The sequence below is a fragment of the Geotrypetes seraphini genome, chromosome 6, assembly GCF_902459505.1.
Source record: "Geotrypetes seraphini chromosome 6, aGeoSer1.1, whole genome shotgun sequence".
In the NCBI taxonomy this organism is placed as follows: Eukaryota; Metazoa; Chordata; class Amphibia; order Gymnophiona; family Dermophiidae; genus Geotrypetes; species Geotrypetes seraphini.
The window spans coordinates 24,918,806-24,942,728 of NC_047089.1; the positions used below are offsets into that span (position 1 = coordinate 24,918,806).

Sequence of the window (23,923 nt, forward strand, 5' to 3'; positions counted from 1 at the left end):
TGGAGATTACAAAGACTAGGGGGACACTCGATGAAGTTACAGGGAAATACTTTTGAAACCAATAGGAGGAAATATTTTTTCACTCAGAGAATAGTTAAGCTCTGCCACGCATTGCCAAAGGTTGTGCTAAGAGCGGATTGCATAGCTGATTTTAAGAAAGGTTTGGACAAGTTCCTGGAGGAAAAGTCCATAGTCTGTTATTGAGAAAGACATGGGGGAAGTCACTGCTTGCCCTGGATTGGTAGCATGGAATGTTGCAACTCGCTGGGATTCTAGAATCTTGCTACACTTTGGGGATTCTGTATGGAATGTTGCTATTCTCTGGGATTCTAGAATCTTGCTACTCTTTGGGGATTCTGTATGGAATGTTGCTACTCTCTGGGATTCTAGAATCTTGATACTCTTTGGGGATTCTGTATGGAATGTTGCTACTCTGGGATTCTAGAATCGTGCTATTCTTTGGGGATTCTGTATGCAATGTTGCTACTATCTGGGGTTCCGGAATCTTGCTTACTCTGAGATAATGGGATGTTGCTACTCCTTGGGTTTTGGCCAGGTACTAGTGACCTGGATTGGCCATTGTGAGAACGGGCTATTGGGCTTGATGGACCATTGGTCTGACCTAGTAAGGCTGTTCTTATGTTACTTGAGAATGGAATTGTACCCAACTTTTCTCCCAATAATATTCTGAACCCAATATTGACATATTTCATCTACCCATCAAAATTTGAAAAAGGTATCGCTAGTTAGGTATTTCTGCTTTTGAATCTCTTTTCACCTATCTAACAAGAATAACAGTTTCAGCACCTTGCGAAGGTCAGATATTAGGAAACAAATATATTTCCGTTTAAAAATGATGTACTTCCTTGAAAGCTATCGAGCATGACCAAGAGCACTTTTCCCTTAAGGAGTTGGAGTCACTCGTAGAAATATTGCTTTCTTGGTTTTCATGACCTTTTCACCAAAGCGTGTGTTTATCATAAAGTATGCCTTGGTATCTTTCAGCAGTAAAATAGATTGAATGCTTATGGATCTGTCTCTGTGCTGTTATTGATGGCTGCAGGATGGAGACCCAGAAGGACTATGATATTTGCAAGCTGGGATGCTGAAGAATTTGGGCTCTTGGGTTCTACTGAGTGGGCTGAAGTAAGTCAGTAACTCTGTCTAACACAAGTATCTTTATTACCTTCACTCCCACTAGGTGCTGCGTCTATATTTCAGGGCATGTTTCCCTGACCTATGTCGTTCCTACCGCAGAGATTGATTTTATGTAGCTAATGCAGAGTTTTGGAATGCCTCATTAGTTTAAAATGCCTTGGGTTGTTTACAGCCAAACTACATTTCTGGAAATGGGCAGGAAGAGGTCGCTTTTGGTGCCATCAGAATTGTTACATTACGATACTCAGAGGCAATGTCTCCAAATTGCTTAGTTTCGCTCATGAAACTCAGAGAGGAACGGGAAAAAAAATAAAGGCAAAGGCAAAACAAAACTTGTCTTCAGTAGGAGAAAAAAAGGACCTCGGAAGTTAGCCCCTGTTGAGTAACTCTCACTATCTAGAACAGTGTCTCGCAAACTGTGCGCCAAGGCACATCAGTGTGCGTCCTGAGATTTCAGGTGTGCCACGACACACTGGCGAGGAGGAGAGTCCTCTGTGCCAACTGACTGCCTACAGGAAGTGCCTCTCGCAGCGAGAGTCAGCCGGCGCAGATGACTCTCCTCCTGGCTGGTGTCTCTCCTCCTCTCCCCGCACTGTATTGGTAGCATGGAATATTGCTACACCTTGGGTTTTGGCCAGGTACTAGTGACCTGGATTGGCCACCGTGAGAATGGGCTACTGGGCTTGATGGACCATTGGTCTGACCCAATAAGGCTATTCTTATGTTCTTACGTGAGCCAAGTGAAGGACAATCAAGCCATTGTAACATCACTGATGAGGTTGGCTCTGAGGCACTGTGGAATGAGGCATTATGACATCACAATCTGAGCTCTGGAATGTTGCTCTCATTGGGGTTCCGGAATCTTGCTATTCTTTGAGATGCTGGAATGTTGCTACTCCTTGGGTTTTGGCCAGGTACTAGTAACCTGGATTGGCCACCATGAGAACGGGCTACTGGGCTTGATGGACCATTGGTCTGACCCAGTAAGGCTACTCTTATGTGAGCCAAGTATAGGACAATCAAGCCATTGTAACATCACTGATGAGGTTGGTTCTGAGACACTGTGGAATGAGGCATTATGACATCACAATCTCAGCTCTGGAATGTTGCTCTCATTGGGGTTCTGGAATCTTACTATTCTTTGAGATGCTGGAATGTTGCTATTCCTTGGGTTTTGGCCAGGTACTAGTGACCTGGATTGGCTACTGGGCTTGATGGACCATTGGTCTGACCCAGTAAGGATATTCTTATGTTCTTATCCCTCCACCGAAGCGGGTCATGGCCAGATGGGCCTCCGCCAGCTTTCGGGTGTCTTCCAGCTGGTGCACTGGATTTAGCGTGCCGCCGGCCTGAAAGTTTGCAAGACACTGATCTAGAAGCTGTGGCAAAAAGGGGTTTTTACCATATGCTTAGGTCATTTATATTGAGGAGTAATTATGCCCCTCTTTCTATTTTCTGCATTAAAGGCCAAGAACTAATGCTGCCATTAGCAGGTCACCATTAAACGAAATGAGCGTTGAAGCAACCCATTTTGTAGGCAGGAAGGGTCTGATTCCACGGTGCCTAAGCGTGCCTATATTGCAGGTAATACTCTGCGTGATTGTGAAGGAACTGCTAGGTACCAGTTCTAGAATCATATCTAGTGGTGCTTATGGGTGTCAGGTCAAAAGCACGCCGGGACAAAGGCGCGCCCAGACAATTGAGCGCAGTGTGCGCCGCCGCGCCGCTCTAAATTACTGTTTTTAGCGCTCCGACGGGGGGGGCGTAGGGGGGAACCCCCCCACTTTACTTAATAGACATCGCGCCGCGTTGTGGGGGCGTTGTGGGGGGTGTGGGGGGTTGTAACCCCCCCCATTTTACTGAAAACTAAACTTTTTCCCTGTTTTTAGGGAACAAGTTCAGATTACAGTAAAATGTGGAGGGTTACAACCCCCCAAACCTCCCATAACGCCGGCGCGATGTCTATCAAGTAAACTGGGGGGGTTCCCCAACAAAACCCCCCGACGGAGCCCCTAAAAACTGTAATTTAGTGTAGCGCGGCGGCAGGCGCTGCGCTCAATTGTCAGCGCGCGCTTTTGTCTTTCGCGCGGTTGTCTATGAACCGTGCTTATGCGTCGCTAGGCATTACAGAAGTAGGTGCCGGTATTTTAGGCCAGGTTTAACCTCGGACGCCTAGCAACACCTAAGTCAACCATGTATTTTATTTCTGTTATGATTCAGGTTTTTTATTGTGTTTGCATTTTGTGTTATTTGATATGTATCAAAGTTGGAGCGACCTTGCATTACAGCGTGTAATCAAGTGGACTAGGTGAAATGAAGATGTAATTGCCGCAATTCGTATCGGAACTGCAAACGCATAACGAGGTGATCTCAACAGGAAACTAGCCCGATTAATTAGTCTCCGATTTATGATACTTCTCCCTTAATATTTGTGGACTAACTAACAGTAGAAAGAATGTTTAATTTTTTTCTTATGTTATGTATTGTATGGTGGATACTGGTTTATTTCATTATGATTGTGTTATCATATAATTTAAACTCAATAAAGATAAAGTAATAAAAAAAAAAAAAAGAAAGTAGCCCGAATTCATTAATAGCCTTCTGATCCCACACTCCTCTCAGCGCTCTCTTCGATCAGCTCACCAAAATCTGCTTTCAATCCCCTCATTAAGACATATTAATACGATGAGAAACGATACTTTTTCCGTCTCTGCCCCATCGCTTTGGAACTTGGCGCCGCACTATATAAGAGAGATCATATCGTTATAGAAATTTAAGTCCAGCCTAAAAACATTTATTTTTAAAGACGCTTTTGAAGTATGACCGTCCTTTTAAGGACGTTTTAAGTTAATGCCAGTCTTGCCTTCCTAGCTAAAACCTGTATTCCCCCTCCCTCTTGTCTTTCCCATCTCCGTTCTTTCCTATCCAAATTTTTGTAGTTCTCCCCTCTCCTCTTGTGCCAGCTTGTCAAGGTCTGCCTGTTAGTCTTGTAATCTCAGTTTTGTTGTTTTCCTGTATTATTTTAAATTGTATGTCGTTTCTATGGGCTCCTTTTACTAAGGCGCGCTAGCGTTTTTAGCGCACGCAGGAAATTACCTATCGCCAGCTCGATGCTGGCGTTAAGGTCTAGCACGTGCGGCAATGTAGTACACTCTATTCTGCGCGTTAAAGCCCTAGCGCACCTTAGTAAAAGAAGCCCTATGTTTTGCTTTAAATTTTATGTAAAACTGCTTTGAATTTTTGATAAGGTGGAATATCAAATTTTAATAAGCTTGAATGAAGATTTACAGATTTTATAGGAGTGATAAACAAAAAATAATTCTAGATCCAGGATGACACTAACGGCCTCTTCTATCAAACCGCGCTAGCAGTTTGTAGCGTGGTGAGCCGTGCTGAATGGCCCGCGCTGCTTCCGACGCTCATAGAGCTCCTATGAGCGTCAGGAGCAGCGTGGGCCATTCAGCACGGCTGTCTGCAGTAAAAACTGCTAGCGCAGTTTGATAGAAGAAGCTCTAAGGTTATGGACCTAAAATGAATGTCTGAGATCAGAGTTAGAGAATGACACAGTGACAAAATTCATCACCGTTCCCGTCCCCGCGGTTAACCGCGGGAAATAATCCCATGTCATTTTCTAGTGTCTATTTCAACCTCGGTCCTTCTACACCAGCATTCTTCAAAGCAATTGTGGGTCAGTGGTTGTGGCCATTCATATTCTGATTCTTATGTGAGCCAAGGATAATGAAGCCATTGTGACATCACTGATGTGATTGCCTCTTAGGCACTGGTGGAATGAGGCATTATGACATCACAATATCTGCCCTGGATATCAGAGACTGTCATTCTGTAGTGTCTGCTCCATCCTCAGTCCTTCTACACCAGCATTCTTCAAAGCAAAGCTTGCAGGTCAGTGGTTGTGGCCATTCATACTCTGATTCTTCCCTCTTTCCTTAAAGAACGACATGAAGATGTGGGGACGGGAACGATGATGAATTTTGTCACCGTATCATTCTCTAATCAGAGTCCATTAGAGAGACAGGATCGAGAAATGGAGGTCAGGGTAGGCTTCAACTATTTTTATATCATTTTGAAACTCAAGGAAAAGAAAATTACATTGTCGCTATTATGGTATACTGTTAGACTTTTTTTTTTTCTGATAGAGCTTTGATGTTGTCCTTGGACATTTTCCAAACATGGTTATTGCAGTAATTTATAACTGCGTTTTACCCATGATTGCAAAGGAATGTTGATGTCCTCCTACGAATGGAGAGAAGATGTAGCTTTGGATGCTCTAACTTGAATCTTCATTATTTCCTTTCACTTGTTATCTTGCTTTCTTGTAGGAGAATGTCAAAATACTCCAGGCACGTGGGGTGGCTTATATCAATGCAGACTCTTCTGTAGAAGGTAAGAAGGAAATTCTATAAAAGGTGCTTAAAGATAGATACCTGTATGGCACCTAAATAAAGAGGCACCTATGTTAGACACCTAATTTAATATATTGGCTTCAATTATGAGCTTAATATGATCATAATTTTTAAAAAGTAAAAATTATATGGGTGATAGACACTTATCTTCTTAAGCATGGTTCTACATAATATAGGCGTCTATCTCCAAAGTAGGTGTGTTTAGGGGGCAGAGAAGGATTTAGGCACCTTTAGGCGCAATTCTCTGAAGTACTGAGGCGTCAATAATGTAGGCTTTTGAAAACCTGGCCTACATTGTAGGCGCCTAGGGAATTACTAAAAATATTTTCTGTGTATGGGGAGGTGTCACATACCCTAGGCACGCCATTAGGCCCCGAGACGGAACTTGACATACCGATTCAGGAAATCTATTCCAGGCATTTGGTGCAGCAAGATAAAAGGAATGGAGTCTGCAGTTTTGCAGTGGAAGAGAAGGGTAACAATAAATGAGAATTACCTGATGAACAGAGTACCCAGGGCAGGGTGGAGGGAGAGATAAGAAAAGAGAGATACTGAGGAGCTACAGAATGAATCCATGTGTAAGAGAAGGCTGAACTGTATATGGAAACAGAAACAGTTGCTGTCCATCAACCATCTGGAAGCACTGGTGCATTTGGTTTCTGGAGACCTGTAGCTTTCTGGGACCAAACTGAGTACCCAAGTACCAATAGTATCAAGAGGCTATGTTTTCTTTTACTGCACTTTGATTTATGCTTATCATCTATTTCCAGACACCTACCCAATCCTCAAAACCTCCTTCAGCTCCACTGGCAGAATCAAGACACCCCTCCCACCTCCCATAGGGGCTACCTTTTCATGTAGTGTTGGGGGGAGGGATATCTTCAGGAAGGCGTGAATAGGTCCACTCAGTCATGCCCAGTTTGAGACCTGTAGGAAAAATGGTGCCCTTAAAGGGATGGAGTCCAGGTAGCGGAGGGCTTGGCCATGTTGGTCACCTCCAGAGGTAATTTCAGGAGGCTCCTTCAAAATGATGGCATGCCCAGGGAGAAATCATGAATTGGGGGGAGGGGGCTTCCAATGGCAGGACATTAATTTGGAGTCTGCTGTGGGAGGGGTTATGACAGATGTGGGGGTTCCTTTGGAATGGGGGTGAATAACTGGGGGGGTCATCTAACTTCCACCCCCCCATTAATGTTAATTATTGAGTTGTATCATAAGAACATTACAATAGTTAACTTTTATTTTAAGTGTCAATGAATTGTCCAATTTCAAAAATGTTCTACAGGTCAAAATTAATACTAATTTTTCCTTAACAAGTTTTATTTTTGAATCAACCCTTAAATATGATTGGAGCTTTAAAGTTATCAGAATGGCTTGTTTTCCTTTGCAAATTTTCAGCAGTAAGGATAAAATTAAAGTGAGAAAAACAGAAAGCAAATGAATGATTGATTTTCGTTGTAGTCTCGGCTGATTTTCATTGTGTTTCAGGAAACTATACTCTCAGAGTTGACTGTACACCGCTGATGTATTCACTGGCATACAACCTGACCAGAGAGGTAAATATTTTTTATTTAATGGTAGTACTGATACTTTAACACTGCTATACGCATTCGTGACTGCATTGACTTATCACTTAGTCTGGTGGTCTCAAACTTGCGTCCCAGGGGCCACATGTGGCCCGCCAGGTACTATGTTGAAGCCCTAGATATGTTTATCATAATCACCAAAGTAAAATAAAACAGTTTCTTGATCATATAAATCAAAATATTATTATTAAGAATCCCAGAGAGTAGCAACATTCCATGCTACCGATCCAGGGCAAGCAGTGGCTTCCCCCAAGTCTTTCTCAATAACAGACTATAGACTTTTCCTCCAGAAACTTGTCCAAACTTTCTTAAAACCAATTACTGGTACTGTAATTATGACAAATCATAACCTAACTGTTTGTTTAACCTGTAACCCCTTCTGAGCTCTTTGGAAAGAACGGGATAGAAAACTAATTAAATAAATAAACAAGGAACAATGTTGTCTTGACGGTATAATCATATCCCCTGAAGAAAAAAAAAAAACCCCAAATAACAACATAAGAAGACATTCCAGTCAATATTCAGCCTGCAACGGTCAGCATTTTATAAAATGCTATGTACTGTGGGTAAAGTTAGGCCTGAATATTAAATGCCATGCCTTTTCTGGGTGCCAGCATTGGATATCTGGGGCTAATTCAGCATGTGCTAGCCACCGGGCCTTGTATGGGTTCATGTCAGCTGGGACCCACCCGAGAATGTTGGCCAGGTCCCAACTAGAGGTCTGCATGGGAATGGAGATCACGGGAATCCCGCGGGTCCTGCGGGGTTCCCGAAGGAATCCCTCCCTAACCCACGGGACTCCCACTGGGACCCCCCTCTGGCCCACGGGACTCCCACGGGGACCCCCCTCTAGCCAACGGGACTCCCACAGGGATGGAAGGCTTTGGAAGCAGGGTTTGTCCATATAATATAATGGACACATCAGCCTTAGTAAAAGAGGGGGTTTATAAGTTAATTACCTGAACAGAAAACAAAAAAAGGGCTCCACCAAAGAGATTCCACAAGGAAAACAGCAGCGCAAACACAAAAGAAACTGTGGAATTGATGATTCTGTCAGAAATAATTGCTGCTTTTTATGGGGACGGGCGGGGATGGAGGTAATTCCTTGCGGGGATGGGTGGGGACGGAGAGGATCCTGACGGGGACAGGTGGGGATGGAGAGGATCCTGGCGGGGATGGGCAGAGATGGGTGGGATTTCTGTCCCCGTGCAACTCTCTAGTCCCAACCATATCCCACAATTCTGAATACCCCTCCTTCCTTCCCTTTCATCCTTCCAGAATATCAACATACTTCCCCCTCCCCTCAGGATTACCTCTGGGCCTTCCTGCCCAATCCCTGGTGACGTAGTAAAGAATGGGCAGGAGCGATGCCCACGTACTTCTTCTCATCACAGTTGCCCTTTCAAAATGGCTGCTGCAGCCTCTAACCGCCATCTTGCGACACTAGAGGCTGAGGCAGCCATTTTGAAGGGGCAGCCATGAGAAGCAGGAGTGAATGGGAATCACTTCGACCTGTTCTCTATTAGGCTACCAGGGATCAGTCAGATTGGCCCGGGGGATCCTCTGGGTCTGGGGGGAGGGGGGTTCATGATCCAGAAGGGAGGGTAGAAGGGAGGGAGATTAGAAGGAGAGGTTTGTTGATATTCTGGGGGGGAGGATACTGGTACACTTTAGTCCAATACTTAAAGCGGCTGTAATATTCCATGTTGACACCCGCAGAACTAAGAGGGCATAATTAGGACTGCTTTCTGTGCAGTCCTATATGCCTGCTTATCTATGTGGGTGCCGGCACCGAACATTTTTGGCAACCACATATTTGCCAGCCCCTCCCTAACTGCCTCATAACATCCTTGTGTGGCCTGGTTCCAAACTGGCCAATTAAATTCCAATGAATATCGGTGGTTAGCCAGCCCTGAGTGATTTAAGCTGGCAAGGACATCTCCCATCAACTTAAATGGCTTTGAATATTGACCCAAGTATGTTTAGTTTCTTTTTTTTTTTTTTTAGTTCAATAAATTTTTATTCAGTATTTTAAAAAATACAAGGAGCAATTCAAATACATAAAAGTAGTATAACATTTTGCATTAATATACAGTTATTTATAAAGGCCCATATTATTAAGAAAAGCTCAGAGTATTGGATTTGTTTGTGGTGATGTGTGACAATAGAAAGTGAAATAGGACAAAGTAAAAATTGAAAGAGAGAGGAAAAAAGAAGAGAGAAAGAAAAGAAAGAAAAAAAAAAATTTTAAAGAGAGGAGAAGACAGGAGTGTCTACATAGTAGAATGTACATATGAATCTAAAAATGACCAGGGTGATTTTTTTGTTTTTCCAATTCATGGATTTACGGAGTGAAATTTTATTTTCATATGCATATGATTCATATTATGTTTAGTTTCTTGAACAGGTGGGAATGCATTATTCCACGACTCTGCCTCAGTTACTGCCTGATCTGTTAAGGTTTTATTATTTTTAAATTGAACAAAATGTATGACACAGCTGAGTGATGAATGCCTTAATGGAGGCACTTGAATTGCTGAATCTAGGACAGCAAGACCAAATCTGAAATCTAATAGCTAACTAAATACTTTATTACATATAGCTACCTAGTCCTGATGAGACTTTTGAAGGAAAATCTCTATATGAGAGTTGGCACCAAAAAGACAACTGGACAGAATATAGAGATGCTCCCAGGTGACGTATAAATGAAAGAAGGAACGAGCCAAAGACTGAATAATAATTGCGTACAGACAATAAGGTTTTAGACTAATGATGGGTTTCAGTTAAGTAATAAGGGGTTATGTCCAAGAACGAGCTTCAGTAAGGCACACCTGTATTTGTAATGCACTAGGTTTTGCTGACTTGAGTTACTCTCCCCAGGCTCTTGGGATTCTAGTGGTTCAAAATGGAGAATGACACGGGGAAAAAATTTGTGCCCGTCCCGTCCCCACAACTACTGTCCACTCCCTCCTTCCTAATGTGAGGAATCATGCACGATCACGGATCACGTGGTCCAGAAGCACCCTCCCACCCAATCGCCGCGTCCTGCCATCTCCCTCCCTCCACCTCACCTTAGGTGCCTGCTGAGTCTGACTTTAATTCTTCTCCCAGCCACACGCTTTCGATAAGCCACGCGCACGGCTGCTTGAGCTGTTGAATCTTCTCCTCTAACCCAACTTCCTGTTTCCGGTTGCGTCAGAGGAGATTCAACAATTCAAGCAGCTGAGCACGCGCGACTTATTGAAAGCGTGCTGGCTGGGAGAAGAATTAAACTCGGATTCGGCAAGCATCTAAGGTGAGGTGGAGGGAGGGAGATGGCAGAACGTGGGATGCGGCGATCGGATGGGGATGCTGGACCGCGCGATCTGTGCTGGCTTCACTGTGGAGACAAGACCATTCACCACTCCAAGGAGCGGTGAATGGCCTTGTCCCCGTCCCCGCAGCGACCACTAATTTTCTCTTCCCGTTTTGGCGGGTTACCCGCGGCTACTTGCGGCTAGCTGCGGGTAACAACCACCGTGTCATTCTCTAGTTCAAAACCTACCTAAGCTCCCACTTGCTTTCACTGCCCCTTTTTTGTTTGTTTTCACGCCCAAGGGCTCCCGTCGTGCTCCCGCATTGCCCACTTCAGTAATGAAGGACAAAAAAGAAAATCCAACAAATCGGCAGTAAAATAAAAAAAAAAATGCGGTGAACGAAAAAGACAATGAAAGGTACCGCAGACGAATGTACAAGATGCAGGCAACGTTTATTTTAAACAAACAAGCAGATTGTTGCGTACAAATAGACCGCTTTATACCAAAATATGGGACCCGACGCGGTCCGTGTTTCGAACAACGCGTCTTCTTCAGGGGTCCCATGAAATGGTGGTAACAAAGGACACGCAGCAAATGCCTGATCTGTGTATTGTGTGCTTTAGCGGTGATAATGTCCTGCTGACGAACTGGAGCAGCAGGCATTTGTTGCGTGTCCTTTTTATGGGACCCCTGAAGAAGACGTGCTGTTCGAAACACGGACCGTGACGGGTCCCTTATTTTGGTTTAAAGTGGTCTATTTGTACGCAACAATCTGCTTGTTTGTTTAAAATAAACGTTGCCTGCTTCTTGTACATTCGTCTGCGGTACCTTTCGTTGTCTTTTTTGTTCACCACCTCAGTGATGCCAATAAGAGAAGTCAATGGGCGGGGTGCAATTTTGCCACCCTGTCCCGCTGCACATAGCTAGCAACGGTCCTGCTTCCTCCCTCCCTCATGCCTCCTCCCTCCCCCACACACACACCCTAACTAAATATTTAAACAGGGGAGGGTAAGGTATTTTGAGTATAAAATTACTTTATTATAATTATATTCACATAATGGTTCTTATTGTATTAATAATTTGGAGGGGGGAAATGATTGTTTCATGCATTAATTGTGTATTTAATTGTTATGCACTGTCAAAGTTTGAAAATCAATAAAGATTTATAAAAATAATAAATTAATTAATTAAACTGCATTAGCTGGCAAAGATCCCCAGGCACCTTTAGCAGAATGAATCCAGAACTCACCCCGAGTCAGTTGTGCCGTGAAGAAGCCAACAGGCTGCAGCACTTCAAGCCTCTGTCACCGATACCGTCAGCACATTGACACTCCCCGATACTGATTTTGATAGACTGGCATCAGGAAGTGCTCCCATAAGTGCCGAAAGTGCTTGCGATGCCAATAACAGCGGCTTCAGTGGCGTAGCGAGGGTGGGAGGCATCCGAGGCGGAGGTGTTAGCCCCCCACACTCCCCCCCCCCACCGCACACGCTCCCCTTCCATTCCCCCACGCCTGTTTAGCTCCCCAGCGCGAGCAGCATCTTTAACTTGCTGCCTGCTCTAGCGTTGGCTCTCCCTCCGATGCCACTTTCTAGTCATGGGACCCTTCCTAGTTGGGATGGGGACTGCTGCTCACCGGCGAAGAGCTAGAGGTAGGTTGGCGGGGAACTGAAGGCGCACATGCGGTGGAGGAGGAGTGGGAAGGAGCAGGGGGCGGAGAGGAGGAGAGGTACCGGCGCCCCCCGCCAAGACGGCGCCTGGGGCGGTCCGCCCCACCCCACCCCACCCCACCCAGCTCGAAGCGCTGCTGCCGCCTGCTGGTTTCTTCACTCCGTTTCCACAGCTGATTCAGACAGGCGCCACATTTCCTCAGCTGGTGGGGCTGCACCACTAGTAATTATGACTGCTCGGGGGGGCCTCAGACCAAAGTAGAGGGGCCCCAGGCCAAATTTAAGTTGTAGGAGGACTTTATTCCCATGCTCTCATTAATTGAATGAAGACTGCTCTGTTGTTGAACTTTTTTTTCCCCCCCAAAAGGATAAACAAATTGGGGTCTGGCAATGACTTTGAAGTCTTTTTTCAGCGACTTGGGATTTCGTCTGGCAGAACCCGGTACACAAAAAATAGGGTAAGTCCTGTACTAATCATGACACAGGATATTTATCATGGAATAATTACCCTCCAAGTGATTCACGTGAACAACTGCTATTTGGGGCAATTACCGAAGCTAATAACCTTTGGACATATCCCCTTGAAATCGAAACCTTTCACCCAGAATTAGAAGAACCCAGACACCATTCTCCTACCCACCACTCAAAGGTACCCAATGCAAAAAACTACTATACGACAGCCTCCTAGCTACTAAAGCAGCGAAACTTGACCCCTCTATATCCAACCTATTGACTACAACAACAGACTTTAAAGCATTCCGAAAAGAAATAAAAACACTACTATTCAAAAAAACAGATTCGGTTAACCTAACCTAACATGAATCCCATCATGCTGGAATCTTCTTCTCTATGTCACAAAATAACCTGAAACCTCACTATGTAACTTGAAACCAACTATCTTCTAATGTAATGTAATTTCATGGAAATGTCCAGCTATCTTCCAATGTATCTTCCTGGAAATGTCCAGCTATCTTCCAATGTAAAGTAACTTCCTGGAAATGTCCAGCTATCTCCCAATGTAAAGTAACTTCCTGGAAATGTCTAGCTATCTCCCAATGTAAAGTAACTTCCTGGAAATGTCCAGCTATCTCCCAATGTAAAGTAACTTCCTGGAAATGTCCAGCTATCTCCCAATGTAAAGTAACTTCCTGGAAATGTCCAGCTATCTCCCAATGTAAAGTAACTTCCTGGAAATGTCCAGCTATCTCCCAATGTAAAGTAACTTCCTGGAAATGTCCAGCTATCTCCCAATGTAAAGTAACTTCCTGGAAATGTCCAGCTATCTTCCAATGTAAAGTAACTTCCTGGAAATGTCCAGCTATCTCCCAATGTAAAGTAACTTCCTGGAAATGTCCAGCTATCTCCCAATGTAAAGTAACTTCCTGGAAATGTCCAGCTATCTTCCAATGTAAAGTAACTTCTTGGAAATGCCCAGTTATCTTCCAATGTAATCCGCTTAGAACCGCAAGGTACAAGCGGAATAGAAATCCGTAATGTAATATAATGTAACGTGTCCTCAGTAGCCAATCGAGTTTCAAGAATATCCTTCTCTTTTGGACACACAGGCAGCCAACAGCTATGGGTTTCAGTGTTAACACACCGGGGAATGTGGTGGGAGGAAGGGACACGGCAGCTTTTCTTTTAGAAGACTAATCTTAGATATACCACTTCCAATTAAAAGGCCAGATCCAGTCCTTAAGACCTGGCTTAGATAGCTAACATGAATATGCATGAGATGGATGTGCAGCCACAGCTTTCACTATATACAAATTAATTTAACACATGCATGGTCGTTATTTTGAAAACCTAGAGGCCCCCTTTGTCCTATAATTAAGTGCAATTTAGGGGCCCTTTTACAAAACTATGGCAAAATCTGGGTTAACACGTTTTAATGTGGGGCTTTCCCATACCCTAAGCCCAGATTTAACACGACGCTTTGGGCTCCTTTTACAAAGGTGCGCTAGGGTTTTTAGCGCACGCACAAAATTACCACGCGCTATAGCCAAAAATCTACCGCCTCCTGGAACGGAACCCCCCGCGAATATCGGGGGAGTACTGTATACCAAAATATTTGTATATACCATTTGCCAAATTCAAAACACTATGCATCATAGTTATGTTAATATGGTGTAAAAAAAAAAAAACCCCACCTTGTAAGAAGTAGGCAGGGTAAACCCCTGCATGAGCTAAGCAAGGGGGGAGAGGGGAGGGGGGCGGGGCGGGAAATTCATCAGAGTGCTTCAGTTTCCTAATCAAGGCAGCCTGCAGGGTGGGGGTGGAGAGTAGGGGTGCCCAACGCTAATCGGTTAGCCCACTATGTTGTAGCTGTTCTATCTGATTAGTGTGTGGTTAGCGCATGAGCCCTTAGAGCTGAATTCTCAAAATGGCGCCATTATGAGAATCGTGGCCTAGGTCGAAGAAAGGCACCAGAAATATAGGCCATCTACATTTCCAGTGGTGATCTTCAATGTAGAATCAGACTTAGTGGCACCGAACGTCAACCCTGCCCATTGCCACACCTCTTGTGATGATCGGCACTGGTAAGCATCTACATAGATGCAATTCGGTCACCTATTGGGAGTGTGTGGCCCCCTGAGGTTGTGGGTTCAAACCCACACTGTTCCTTGTGACCCTGGGCAAGCCACATAATCCCCTCATTGCCCCAGGTACATTTGGAAGAGTGTGAGCCCACCAGGACAGAGAGGGAAATATGCTTGAGTACCTGAATAAATTCATGTAAACCATTCTGAGCTCCCACTGAGAGAACAGTATAGAGAACTGAATAAATAAATAATGTCAAAGGTTTCAGCCTCTGATAACCAGAGCTGGTATTGTGATGTCATATTGTCTCATTCCACCAGTGCCTAAGAGCCAGCCTCATCAGTGATGTCACAATGGCTTCATTGTCCTATTTCATTCATTCAGTTTTCTATACCGTTCTCCCAATGGAGCTCACTTTCACTATATTTTGATTTCTAGAGTGGCACAGTGGTTAAAGGTACAGCCTCAGCACCCTGAGGTTGTGGGTTCAAATCCACCCCGCTCCTTGTGACCCTGGGCAAGTCACTTGATCTTCCCATTGCCCCAGGTACATTAGATAGATTGTGAGCCCACCAGGACAGACAGGGAAAAATGCTTAAGTACCTGAAGGTAAACCACTTAGGCTATATGTGGTATATAAATACTATAAATAAATAAATATTTTTGTGGGTGCCTCAAGGCGCCTACTTTTTTTTTTTTTTTTTTTAAAATTAGTCAATACTGCACTGTTAATGGCCAATTAAAACACTTAGGCACCATTCGGGCACCTACCCGGTGCCTTCCGAACAGCTCCATTTTGAGAATCCAGTCCTTAATGCCTACAAAATAAGTGTAGTTACGGGCTGATCCGCTAATAGCCATGTGCTAACGGAGAGATTAGTGCATGGCCATTCCTGCAAAAATGGGAAATGTGGGCATTTTAAAGCCGCACTAAAAGTGGCCTCGGCACGCTGGAAAACCCATCCGCTAATCATAGTGCAAGCCATGTTTTAGTGCGGCTTTCCACAAGGACCCCTAAATTTGATGTGCTTCCTACATCAATAATTCAAGGCAACCTGCCATTTCATTGTTCTACCTTGCATTATTTTTCTAGAAAGAAGGCAGGTATAGTGGCTATCCCGTTTACCACAGCGTTTACGAAACCTTTGAACTAGTGGAGAAGTTCTATGACCCTACGTTTAAGACTCACCTCGCGGTTGCGCAGGTACGAGGTGGACTCGTCTTTGAACTGGCTGACTCTGTAGTCCTTCCCTTCCGTTGCCGAGATTACGCTGAGGCTTTGAAGTGCTACGCCGATACCATTTACACACTGGCCCGGAAGCACCAAGCTCGGCTTGAAATGTTTAATGTATCCTTTGGTAAGTCATCATTTCAACTTATTTCACTGTGAATATTTAGAGAATGACACGGTGACAAAATTCATCACCGTTCCCGTCCCCGCGGATAACCACGGGAAATAATCCCATGTCATTTTCTAGTGTCTATTTCAACCTTAGTCCTTCTACACCAGCATTCTTCAAAGCAAAGCTTGTGGGTCAGTGGTTGTGGCCATTCATACTCTGATTCTTATGTGAGCCAAGGATAATGAAGCCATTGTGACATCACTGATGTGATTGGCTCTTAGGCACTGGTGGAATGAGGCATTATGACATCACAATATCTGCTCTGGATACCAGAGACTGTCATTCTGTAGTGTCTGTTTCAACCTCAGTCCTTCTACACCAGCATTCTTCAGAGCAAAGCTTGCGGGTCAGTGGTTGTGGCCATTCATACTCTGATTCTTCCCTCTCTCCTTAAAGAATGACATGAAGATGGTTTCCCATGGTTATCCACGGGGACGGTGATGAATTTTGTCACCGTGTCATTCTCTAAACTTCATGGAGCTGGCCTTGCATTTTCAGTTCATTCTGCCGTAGGTAGTCCAATTAAAAAAAAAAAAAGGCTTGGGTATGAATCCCAGATGAAGTAAGGGAACCATTTTGCAGAGGAACAACTCTAGTATTTTCAGCTGTTTCGTTAATTCTCTCTAATTAGTGCTAAACATTACATTAGAGATTTCTATTCCGCCAATGCCTTGCGGTTCAAGGCGGATTACATCAAAGTTAACAAGAATTACATTAGAAGTTTGCAGGAACAGCATAAGCGATGTCATAATATTTACTTAAAAGAAGTACCAAAAAGAACTTGTAAAAGGATTTTCCTCTATGCAAGAAACAGGAACATTTGAACATTCATGACAAGCTCTTTTCCTTATCTCTATTAGCACAATTCTTAAAAATATGGACATAAATGCAAACCCCTCCCCAACCTCTTCACTGGGAATGCCTCTGCTCAGTCCAGATATAGGGCTAGATTCACTAAGCAAACCGATCGTGTACCGATCGGTTTGCGACCCGATTTCCCTCCGACCCGATTCACTAACTGCTCCTCCGATCCGTGCATGCAAATGAGAGGAAACGGCATGCAAAGTAGGCAGGGACGTGATTCACTAAACAAATATGGGACACTGACTGGGTTAGCCGATCAACAGAAGAGGCGACTGCTGAGAACCAGTTGCACACGTCCCTGCTGACTCTCCTGCTCCATTGCCGCCCTGCACTCTGCCCCGATCTTCCAGCCTTTCTCTCTGCCCTGATCTTCCAACCCTGCTCTCTGCCCCGATCTTGCCCTGCTCTCTGTCCCAATCATGCCCTGCTCTATGCCTCGACATTCCAGCCCTGCTCTATGCCCCTATCTTGCCATGTTCTCTGTCCCGATCATGCCCTGCTCTATGCCCTGAGCTCTGCCCTTATCTTCCAGACCTGCTCTCTGCCCCGATCTTGCCGTGTTCTCTGTCCCGATCATGCCCTGCTCTCTGCCCTGAGCTCTGCCCTTATCTTCCAGCCTTTCTCTCTGCCCTGATCTTCCAGCGCTGCTCTCTGCCCCGATCTTGCCCTGCTCTCTGTCCCAATCATGCCCTGCTCTATGCCCCGATCTTCCAGCCCTGCACTCTGCCCCAACCTTGCCATGTTCTCTGTCTCGATTATGCCCTGCTCTTTGCCCCGAGCTCTGTCCTTATCTTCCAGCCCTGCTCTCTGCCCCGATCTTGCCATGTTCTCTGTCCCGATCATGCCCTGCTCTCTGCCCCGAGCTCTGCCCTTATCTTCCAGCCCTGCTCTCTGCCCCGATCTTGCCATGTTCTCTGTCCCGATTATGCCCTGCTCTCTGCCCCAATCTTGCCCTGTTCTCTGTCCCGATCATGCCCTGCTCTCTGCCCTGAGCTCTGCCCTGATCTTCCAACCCTGCTCTCTGCTCTGATCTTGCCCTGCTTTCTGTCCCGATCATGCCCTGCTCTCTGCCCCGAGCTCTGCCCTTATCTTCCAGCCCTGCTCTCTGCCCCGAGCTCTGGATCTCTGCCACCTTCCCTGCAGTGCGAGCCCGCAGGTTTAAAATGGGGCCGCACTACAGCGCGTTCCAGAACACGCCGCAGTGCAGCCCCGCGGGCTCACACTGCAGGGAAGGCGGCAGAGAGTAGGAGAGTCGGGGTGGGTTAAGGCCTAGTAGGATTCATGTGTTCTGGCTGATTGCCCCCCTCCCCTCCCCGTCTGCAAAAGTGGCTTCCTTGCGTAGAGAGAGCATGCGCAGACCATGGACAGGCAAAGAGATGGTCTGCGCATGCGACAGGATCGCTCAGTAGTGATCCGTGCGGTCGGTGGGTGGCGTTCCTCTGATTGCCCCCATTTAAATATTAGCCTGTAGTGAATTGTTTGGCCTGCCAAGGATCGGTCATGATCGGGCAGGTTAGTGAATCGAGCCCATAGTCCCATAGGAGGGAAGTCTAGAGACGATGCTAAAAATTAAGTGCCCTAAATCTGTGAACCAAGATAGAATTCTATAACAGCATCTGGGTGCCCAGATTCCGTTATAGAATAGAGTCTAAGTTGGCATTTGGGCGCCAACACTCACACCAAGTTAAAAGGCAGGTGTAATGCCCCATCCGCATGCATGATACCTTTGCAGTTACACACTAACACACTTAGACACTAACTTATAGAATAGCACCTAAGGGCAGTTAGGGAAGAGTCTATCAGATTCTCTATAAGATACAGCAATCTGCAGTATACTAGTACCACGGGTTGCTGAACCCAGGGGCGAGAGAATAAAACTGCTTGCGAGACACTGTGTGTGGAGTGGCCTAGTGGCTAGGCCTGCAGCCTTAGTACCCTGAGGTCACAGCTTGAAGCCCACTGCTGCTCATTGTGAACCTGGGCAAGTTACTTGACACTCCCTTGCCCCTAGATACATTATTCAGATTTTGAGCCCACCGGGACAGATAGGGAGAAATTACTTGAGTACCTAATGTAAACTGCTTAGGCTACAAGCGGTGAATAAATATTAAAAATAAATAATAATAACATATTCCCGTGGCCCATTATTCCCAGGCCTACAGAGTAGGGTTCCTCCTTCAACACTAGACTCATCCCCCAAACTCAGACTTTGAGCTGACACGGTGCCCCCTGGTTTTAAATTCCCCCTCCTCCTTCAGTCTCAAGCTCTTTCCCTGGCTTCAAGACCTTCCAGTCTCAAGCCCCCCTCCCCCCCCACACATCAATGCTGTTCAAGTCTTAAGCCCCCTTCTGGCTTCAATAGCTCCCTGCCCCACTCCCCCTCCCCACATGGGCTACCTTTAAAATCATTGGTGGTCTACGAAGGTATCTTTGGGCGTGAGCGAGGCCCAATCGCTCCTGTCTGGTCTGGCCCTCCTAATAAAATGGTGCCCCTAGCAGCTGTCTCACACCTTTACCGCTAGGTGTCATTTCTCCTTATACAAGGCACTCTCATTCTACTTAGGGTTACCAGATTTTATGGAAGTAAAATCCAGACCCATAGCCACACCCCCGAAGCCCGACCAGTTCTATCGGGCCCCGCCCCATTCCACCCAAGTCACACCCCAGCCTCGCCCCCTCAACCTGTTCACTTGTTCAGAGTGGCGTCAGGAGAGCATCTGCACAGGTGTAACGCAATGACGCATGCTCGTGACATCACCACATTGCACCCAAGCGTGCACAGATGCTCTCCTGACAAAGTGCCGGGTTTGGAAAAACCATCCGGATGCCCGGACCATATCCTCTAAAAAAAATCCAGACACCTAGTAACCCTAATTTTACTGGAGGTGGGAGTCGTGGAGCTTAGGGTTGTCTTGAAGCCAGGGAGCTTAAGACTGGATGGGGGTCTTGAAACTGGGGGGAGGGGGGGACTTAAGACTGGAGGAGGCTTGAAACCAGGGAGGAGGCTTAAAATTGAGGGGGTCTTGAGACCATGGGGTGACCCGCTGTATTGGCCCCTGCATATTTATTGGTTATACTTTGAACACCAAGCTCTAGTACCAAGCTCAGGAAACGCTGGTCCATTGTGCATTCATTTCATTTCATTGTTTCTTCTGTATCAATACATTGCATATAATCTTGAAGTAAGTCATCTTAATCTTTGCAGATCCTCTTTTTTCTGCTGTGAGCAATTTTTCTCAAGCTGCTCTGGCATTTGACCAGAAAGTGAAGAGCGTAGACACGAACAAGTAAGTTATTTGGTTCACTTAATGAAATATTGTTGTTTATTTTTAGATCAAACTGATATTACAATTAATGATGTATTCAGACTTCCTCCAGTTAGACAGAATAATTTCCCTTCAGTACACAAAGATGTGAAATAGTAGAAGTTTCTTATTGTTTAAAGAAAAGCATTCTGGAAAGGACGCCAAAGGAGATCCTCGCCTAAATTAAATGCCTGCATGGATGTCCCTGCAGCAAAACATTGAGTGGGAATACCCATTTCATACAATCATAAAGGGCAGGTCTGATTCCTTGGGGGCAGGGGGCTTCTGGTGTGTGCTGGTATGGGTTTGAAGGAAGTGCTGGGACTGCAGGACCCCAGACCTCAGAATTTATCACTGTCCCTAATGCAGGCACATAGTCATGTCTGGGAGCAGATCTATATTCCGACATGTGGGTTTTCTTCCATGGGAATTCACATTTGAATCTACACCAGCCATAGGACATGATGTATATTCATTCTTGGTCTTTTGCGCAAAGATTTTATAAAGAAAGTAGTCGCCTACTTTTCTTTATAACTTAGATTGAAATTAGGTGTCTTAACCAGTGCCTGCATTGGAACTCCTGTTATAGAATTACCGTCAAATTGTCTTGGCACATTTGGGCACCTTTTACCTGAAATAAACCCTACAGCTTGGAAATCCTGCCACCCTCATTCATTAATCATGTTTTATTATTATGTTTTAATACAACTTGATATACCACTCACCTGGTGCAGATCTAAGCAGTTGATCTGTATCATCAATCAGTAATTTGTAGGATGTTTTAGCATTTACGCATACTTTTATAAAATTGTTTCATTTTTTTTAATATGTTCTTTTTGTCTTTTAGCCCTCTCTTAATAAGATCCATCAATGATCAGTTGATGTTTTTGGAAAGGGCATTTATTGATCCTCTAGGTTTACCTGGGACGCCATTCTATAGGTATGAAAATCTTAACTCGCCCTTCCTTTTTCACTCATCGCTATATATGTCGAATAGTCGATGACGGCAGATAAGGAACAATTGGCGCATCAAGTCTGCCCAACTGTATAGGAGAGTAAGGGGCTCATTTTCAAAAGAAAAAAATGTCCAAAAATGGCAAAATGTGACCTTTGGACATATGATTTGGACATTTTTCTGCAATAATGGAAACGTTGCAGAAAATATCCAGGGCAAAACTTAGACGTTTGAAGCTAGACCTGTTTCAATAAGAAATAAGTGCCAAAAGGTAGCCAAACTGACCAGATGACCACTGGAGGCATGAAGGCATGGGTCCCCCCCCTTACTCCCTCAGTGGTCACTGACCCCCCTCCCACTCCCCCACAGATGTGAATGAAACAGTACATACCAGCCAATATGTCAGCTTCAGGTATTATGGCCAGTCCTAGTGGTTGGTGCAGTGGACTGCAGAGAAGGGGATCCAGGCCCATAGCCCATTCTAACTAGTACACTTGTGGTAGACAGTGTGAGCCCACCAAAAACAGATGACAGCTGCAGGCATAGGGGCTATTGGAGACATATACAATTGAGTAGATGAGTTTTGGAAGGCTCACCATACAATGTAAGGGGGTTATGGACCTTTTATGGAATGTTCACTGCAGTTCCCCCTAGGGTAGGGTTGCCAGATTTTCCAAAAATTCCAAAGAGTACCATTCAATGAGGAATAATTACCAATAGCTGCAACAAAAACACAGCCCCTACCCTGCCTCCTCCAAAATATATAACCCCAGTACCAACAGGGAGAGAAGACAAGGTGCAAGCTCCTAAGACAACATCTCTAATTTCCAGCCTATCAAAATCGCCCTTTCCTCCGTACTGCCTCAGTGCTGATTGGTGCTCTGCCCACAAAAAAAGAGTCTAATCAGAACTGTTCTGGCCTTTTGTTCTGAAGCTATCACCATTCCAAATCCATCCTTCTCCTTCCCTCCCCACTCCTGAATCTTTCCCCACCCTCTTCCCTCCCCAATAACAAATTAATTAATCCACAGGGGTGGGAGGGCTATTTGGTTATTTGCCACATCCTAATAACACTTATTAATGGTGATGAGAATGTACACATCTTATATAATTCAGTGCACATAAAATTAATTTTAATTAATGAAATATAATTAAATGCTTGTAAAGTTGATCTAACTACCTTAAAAAAGTTCTAAAATGTTCTAAAAATGTTTTAACAAGAACAGTGTGAAACAAGCTGGGGGGGAAAAAAAAAATCCTAAAATAAGAAAAAAAAAAAGTTGCAACAAACTGAAATGTTTTCCCCCTGGACACATCCGCACCTGTTAATATCAAATCTTTACCTCTTCGTAGTAGAATATAAGTAATACTTTCTTCAGAGCTGATCTTTGTTGTATAATGGTGATATCAGTAAAAATGCATATGTAATTCTGAATGCTTGGCATGCTCAATTCACAGGCACATCATCTTTGCTCCCAGTAGCCATAACAAATATGCCGGAGAATCTTTCCCTGGGATCTATGATGCCATGTTTAATATTGGAAATAAAACAGACCAGAAGGCGGCTTGGGAAGAAGTGAAGCGTCAGATCTCCATTGCAACCTTCACCATACAGGCAGCAGCAGGGACTCTGGAGTGAAATTAACAGGAAGTGCGGGTCCCTAAACATCATGAACTATACTGAATACTAGGCAGATCATCTTCATGGACATTTCAGAGAAACTAATGTAAAAGCCATTACGAATAGCTGCATCCTCAGAATTCTGATTTCTGGACAGCAGAGCAGGAAGAAGGACTCTGTTATTTCGAATCTTGAGCGTTGCATATAAATACATGACACATAACATAAATACCTCACCAGCAATCAACGAGATAAGGAACATTACCCATTACTCATCCAACATATTACGGTGTTTTATGAGTCACCGCCGTGCCCTGATCCAAGGGTTAAGAACCACCATTTTATAAAAAATAATCCATCAGCTCTCAGTCCTTGGAACAGATAGGAGTAGAGTCAATATTGATATCCGCTATATGTAGTGATGTAAGATTTTAAGAAAAATCTAAAACTGAACTCTAGGAAAAATTAGTCACATTTTTTTCTTATGTCTGCCATATTAAAAGGACAATGTTCAGACCCCCAAAATCCTCACTGCTTATTTTATAACCTAGAAAGCTGATTTCACAATTAGTGCAGATGAACCCCCAAAAGAGCATATTATTAGGGGCATTTTCAAAACTCTAAGATGTCCCCAAAATGGCAGAAAACAGAACTTTTCAAAACTGTCTTTTTGGGCATCTTGTGAGGTTGCTATGCGTTCAAAACAAAAGGGGGTCGGAGCGGTGTTGGAGGCATGTTCTGGACGGCCTTTGGGTGGGCGTAGACTTGGACGTCTTGCGGTAATAATAGATCCTTTCCCAAGATATCCTGGACGGAACTTAGGCGTTGTGAGCCAGACCTTTTTTTCAGAGCGTCTGAGTGCCAAAAAGTTACCCAAACCGACCAGATAAACACTGGAGGGATTAAGTTCTGACCCCACACACTCCCTCAGTGGTCACTGACCCCCCTTCCACCCCCCAAAAATCTGAACGAAACAGTACATACCTATCTTTAGAACAGCAGCACCTGCTATGGGAAAGCCTAGTAGAGCATCAAACAGGTGTTTTAAATAGCCTGGTGAGTGAGCTAGTGAGCCCATAAGCCATTCTAACCACAACAT

At 44.7% G+C, this 23,923-nt stretch overlaps 1 protein-coding gene across 3 annotated transcripts in view; it reads left to right on the plus strand.

The window, feature by feature from the left end:
- The window catches only part of FOLH1B (folate hydrolase 1B), a 104,774-nt gene extending 81,283 nt beyond the window's left edge, over positions 1-23,491 (plus strand). For all 3 annotated transcript variants that reach the window (XM_033950123.1, XM_033950122.1, XM_033950121.1), the window contains exons 11-19: positions 1,064-1,146; positions 5,499-5,562; positions 7,071-7,138; positions 9,771-9,862; positions 12,503-12,593; positions 15,770-16,034; positions 20,149-20,230; positions 21,096-21,188; positions 22,662-23,491. In XM_033950123.1, the coding sequence (XP_033806014.1) occupies positions 1,064-1,146; positions 5,499-5,562; positions 7,071-7,138; positions 9,771-9,862; positions 12,503-12,593; positions 15,770-16,034; positions 20,149-20,230; positions 21,096-21,188; positions 22,662-22,842 (1,019 nt within the window). In that variant the 3' untranslated portion in view covers positions 22,843-23,491. The remainder of the gene's footprint in view (positions 1-1,063; positions 1,147-5,498; positions 5,563-7,070; positions 7,139-9,770; positions 9,863-12,502; positions 12,594-15,769; positions 16,035-20,148; positions 20,231-21,095; positions 21,189-22,661) is intronic.
- The last annotated feature ends 432 nt before the right edge of the window (positions 23,492-23,923 follow it).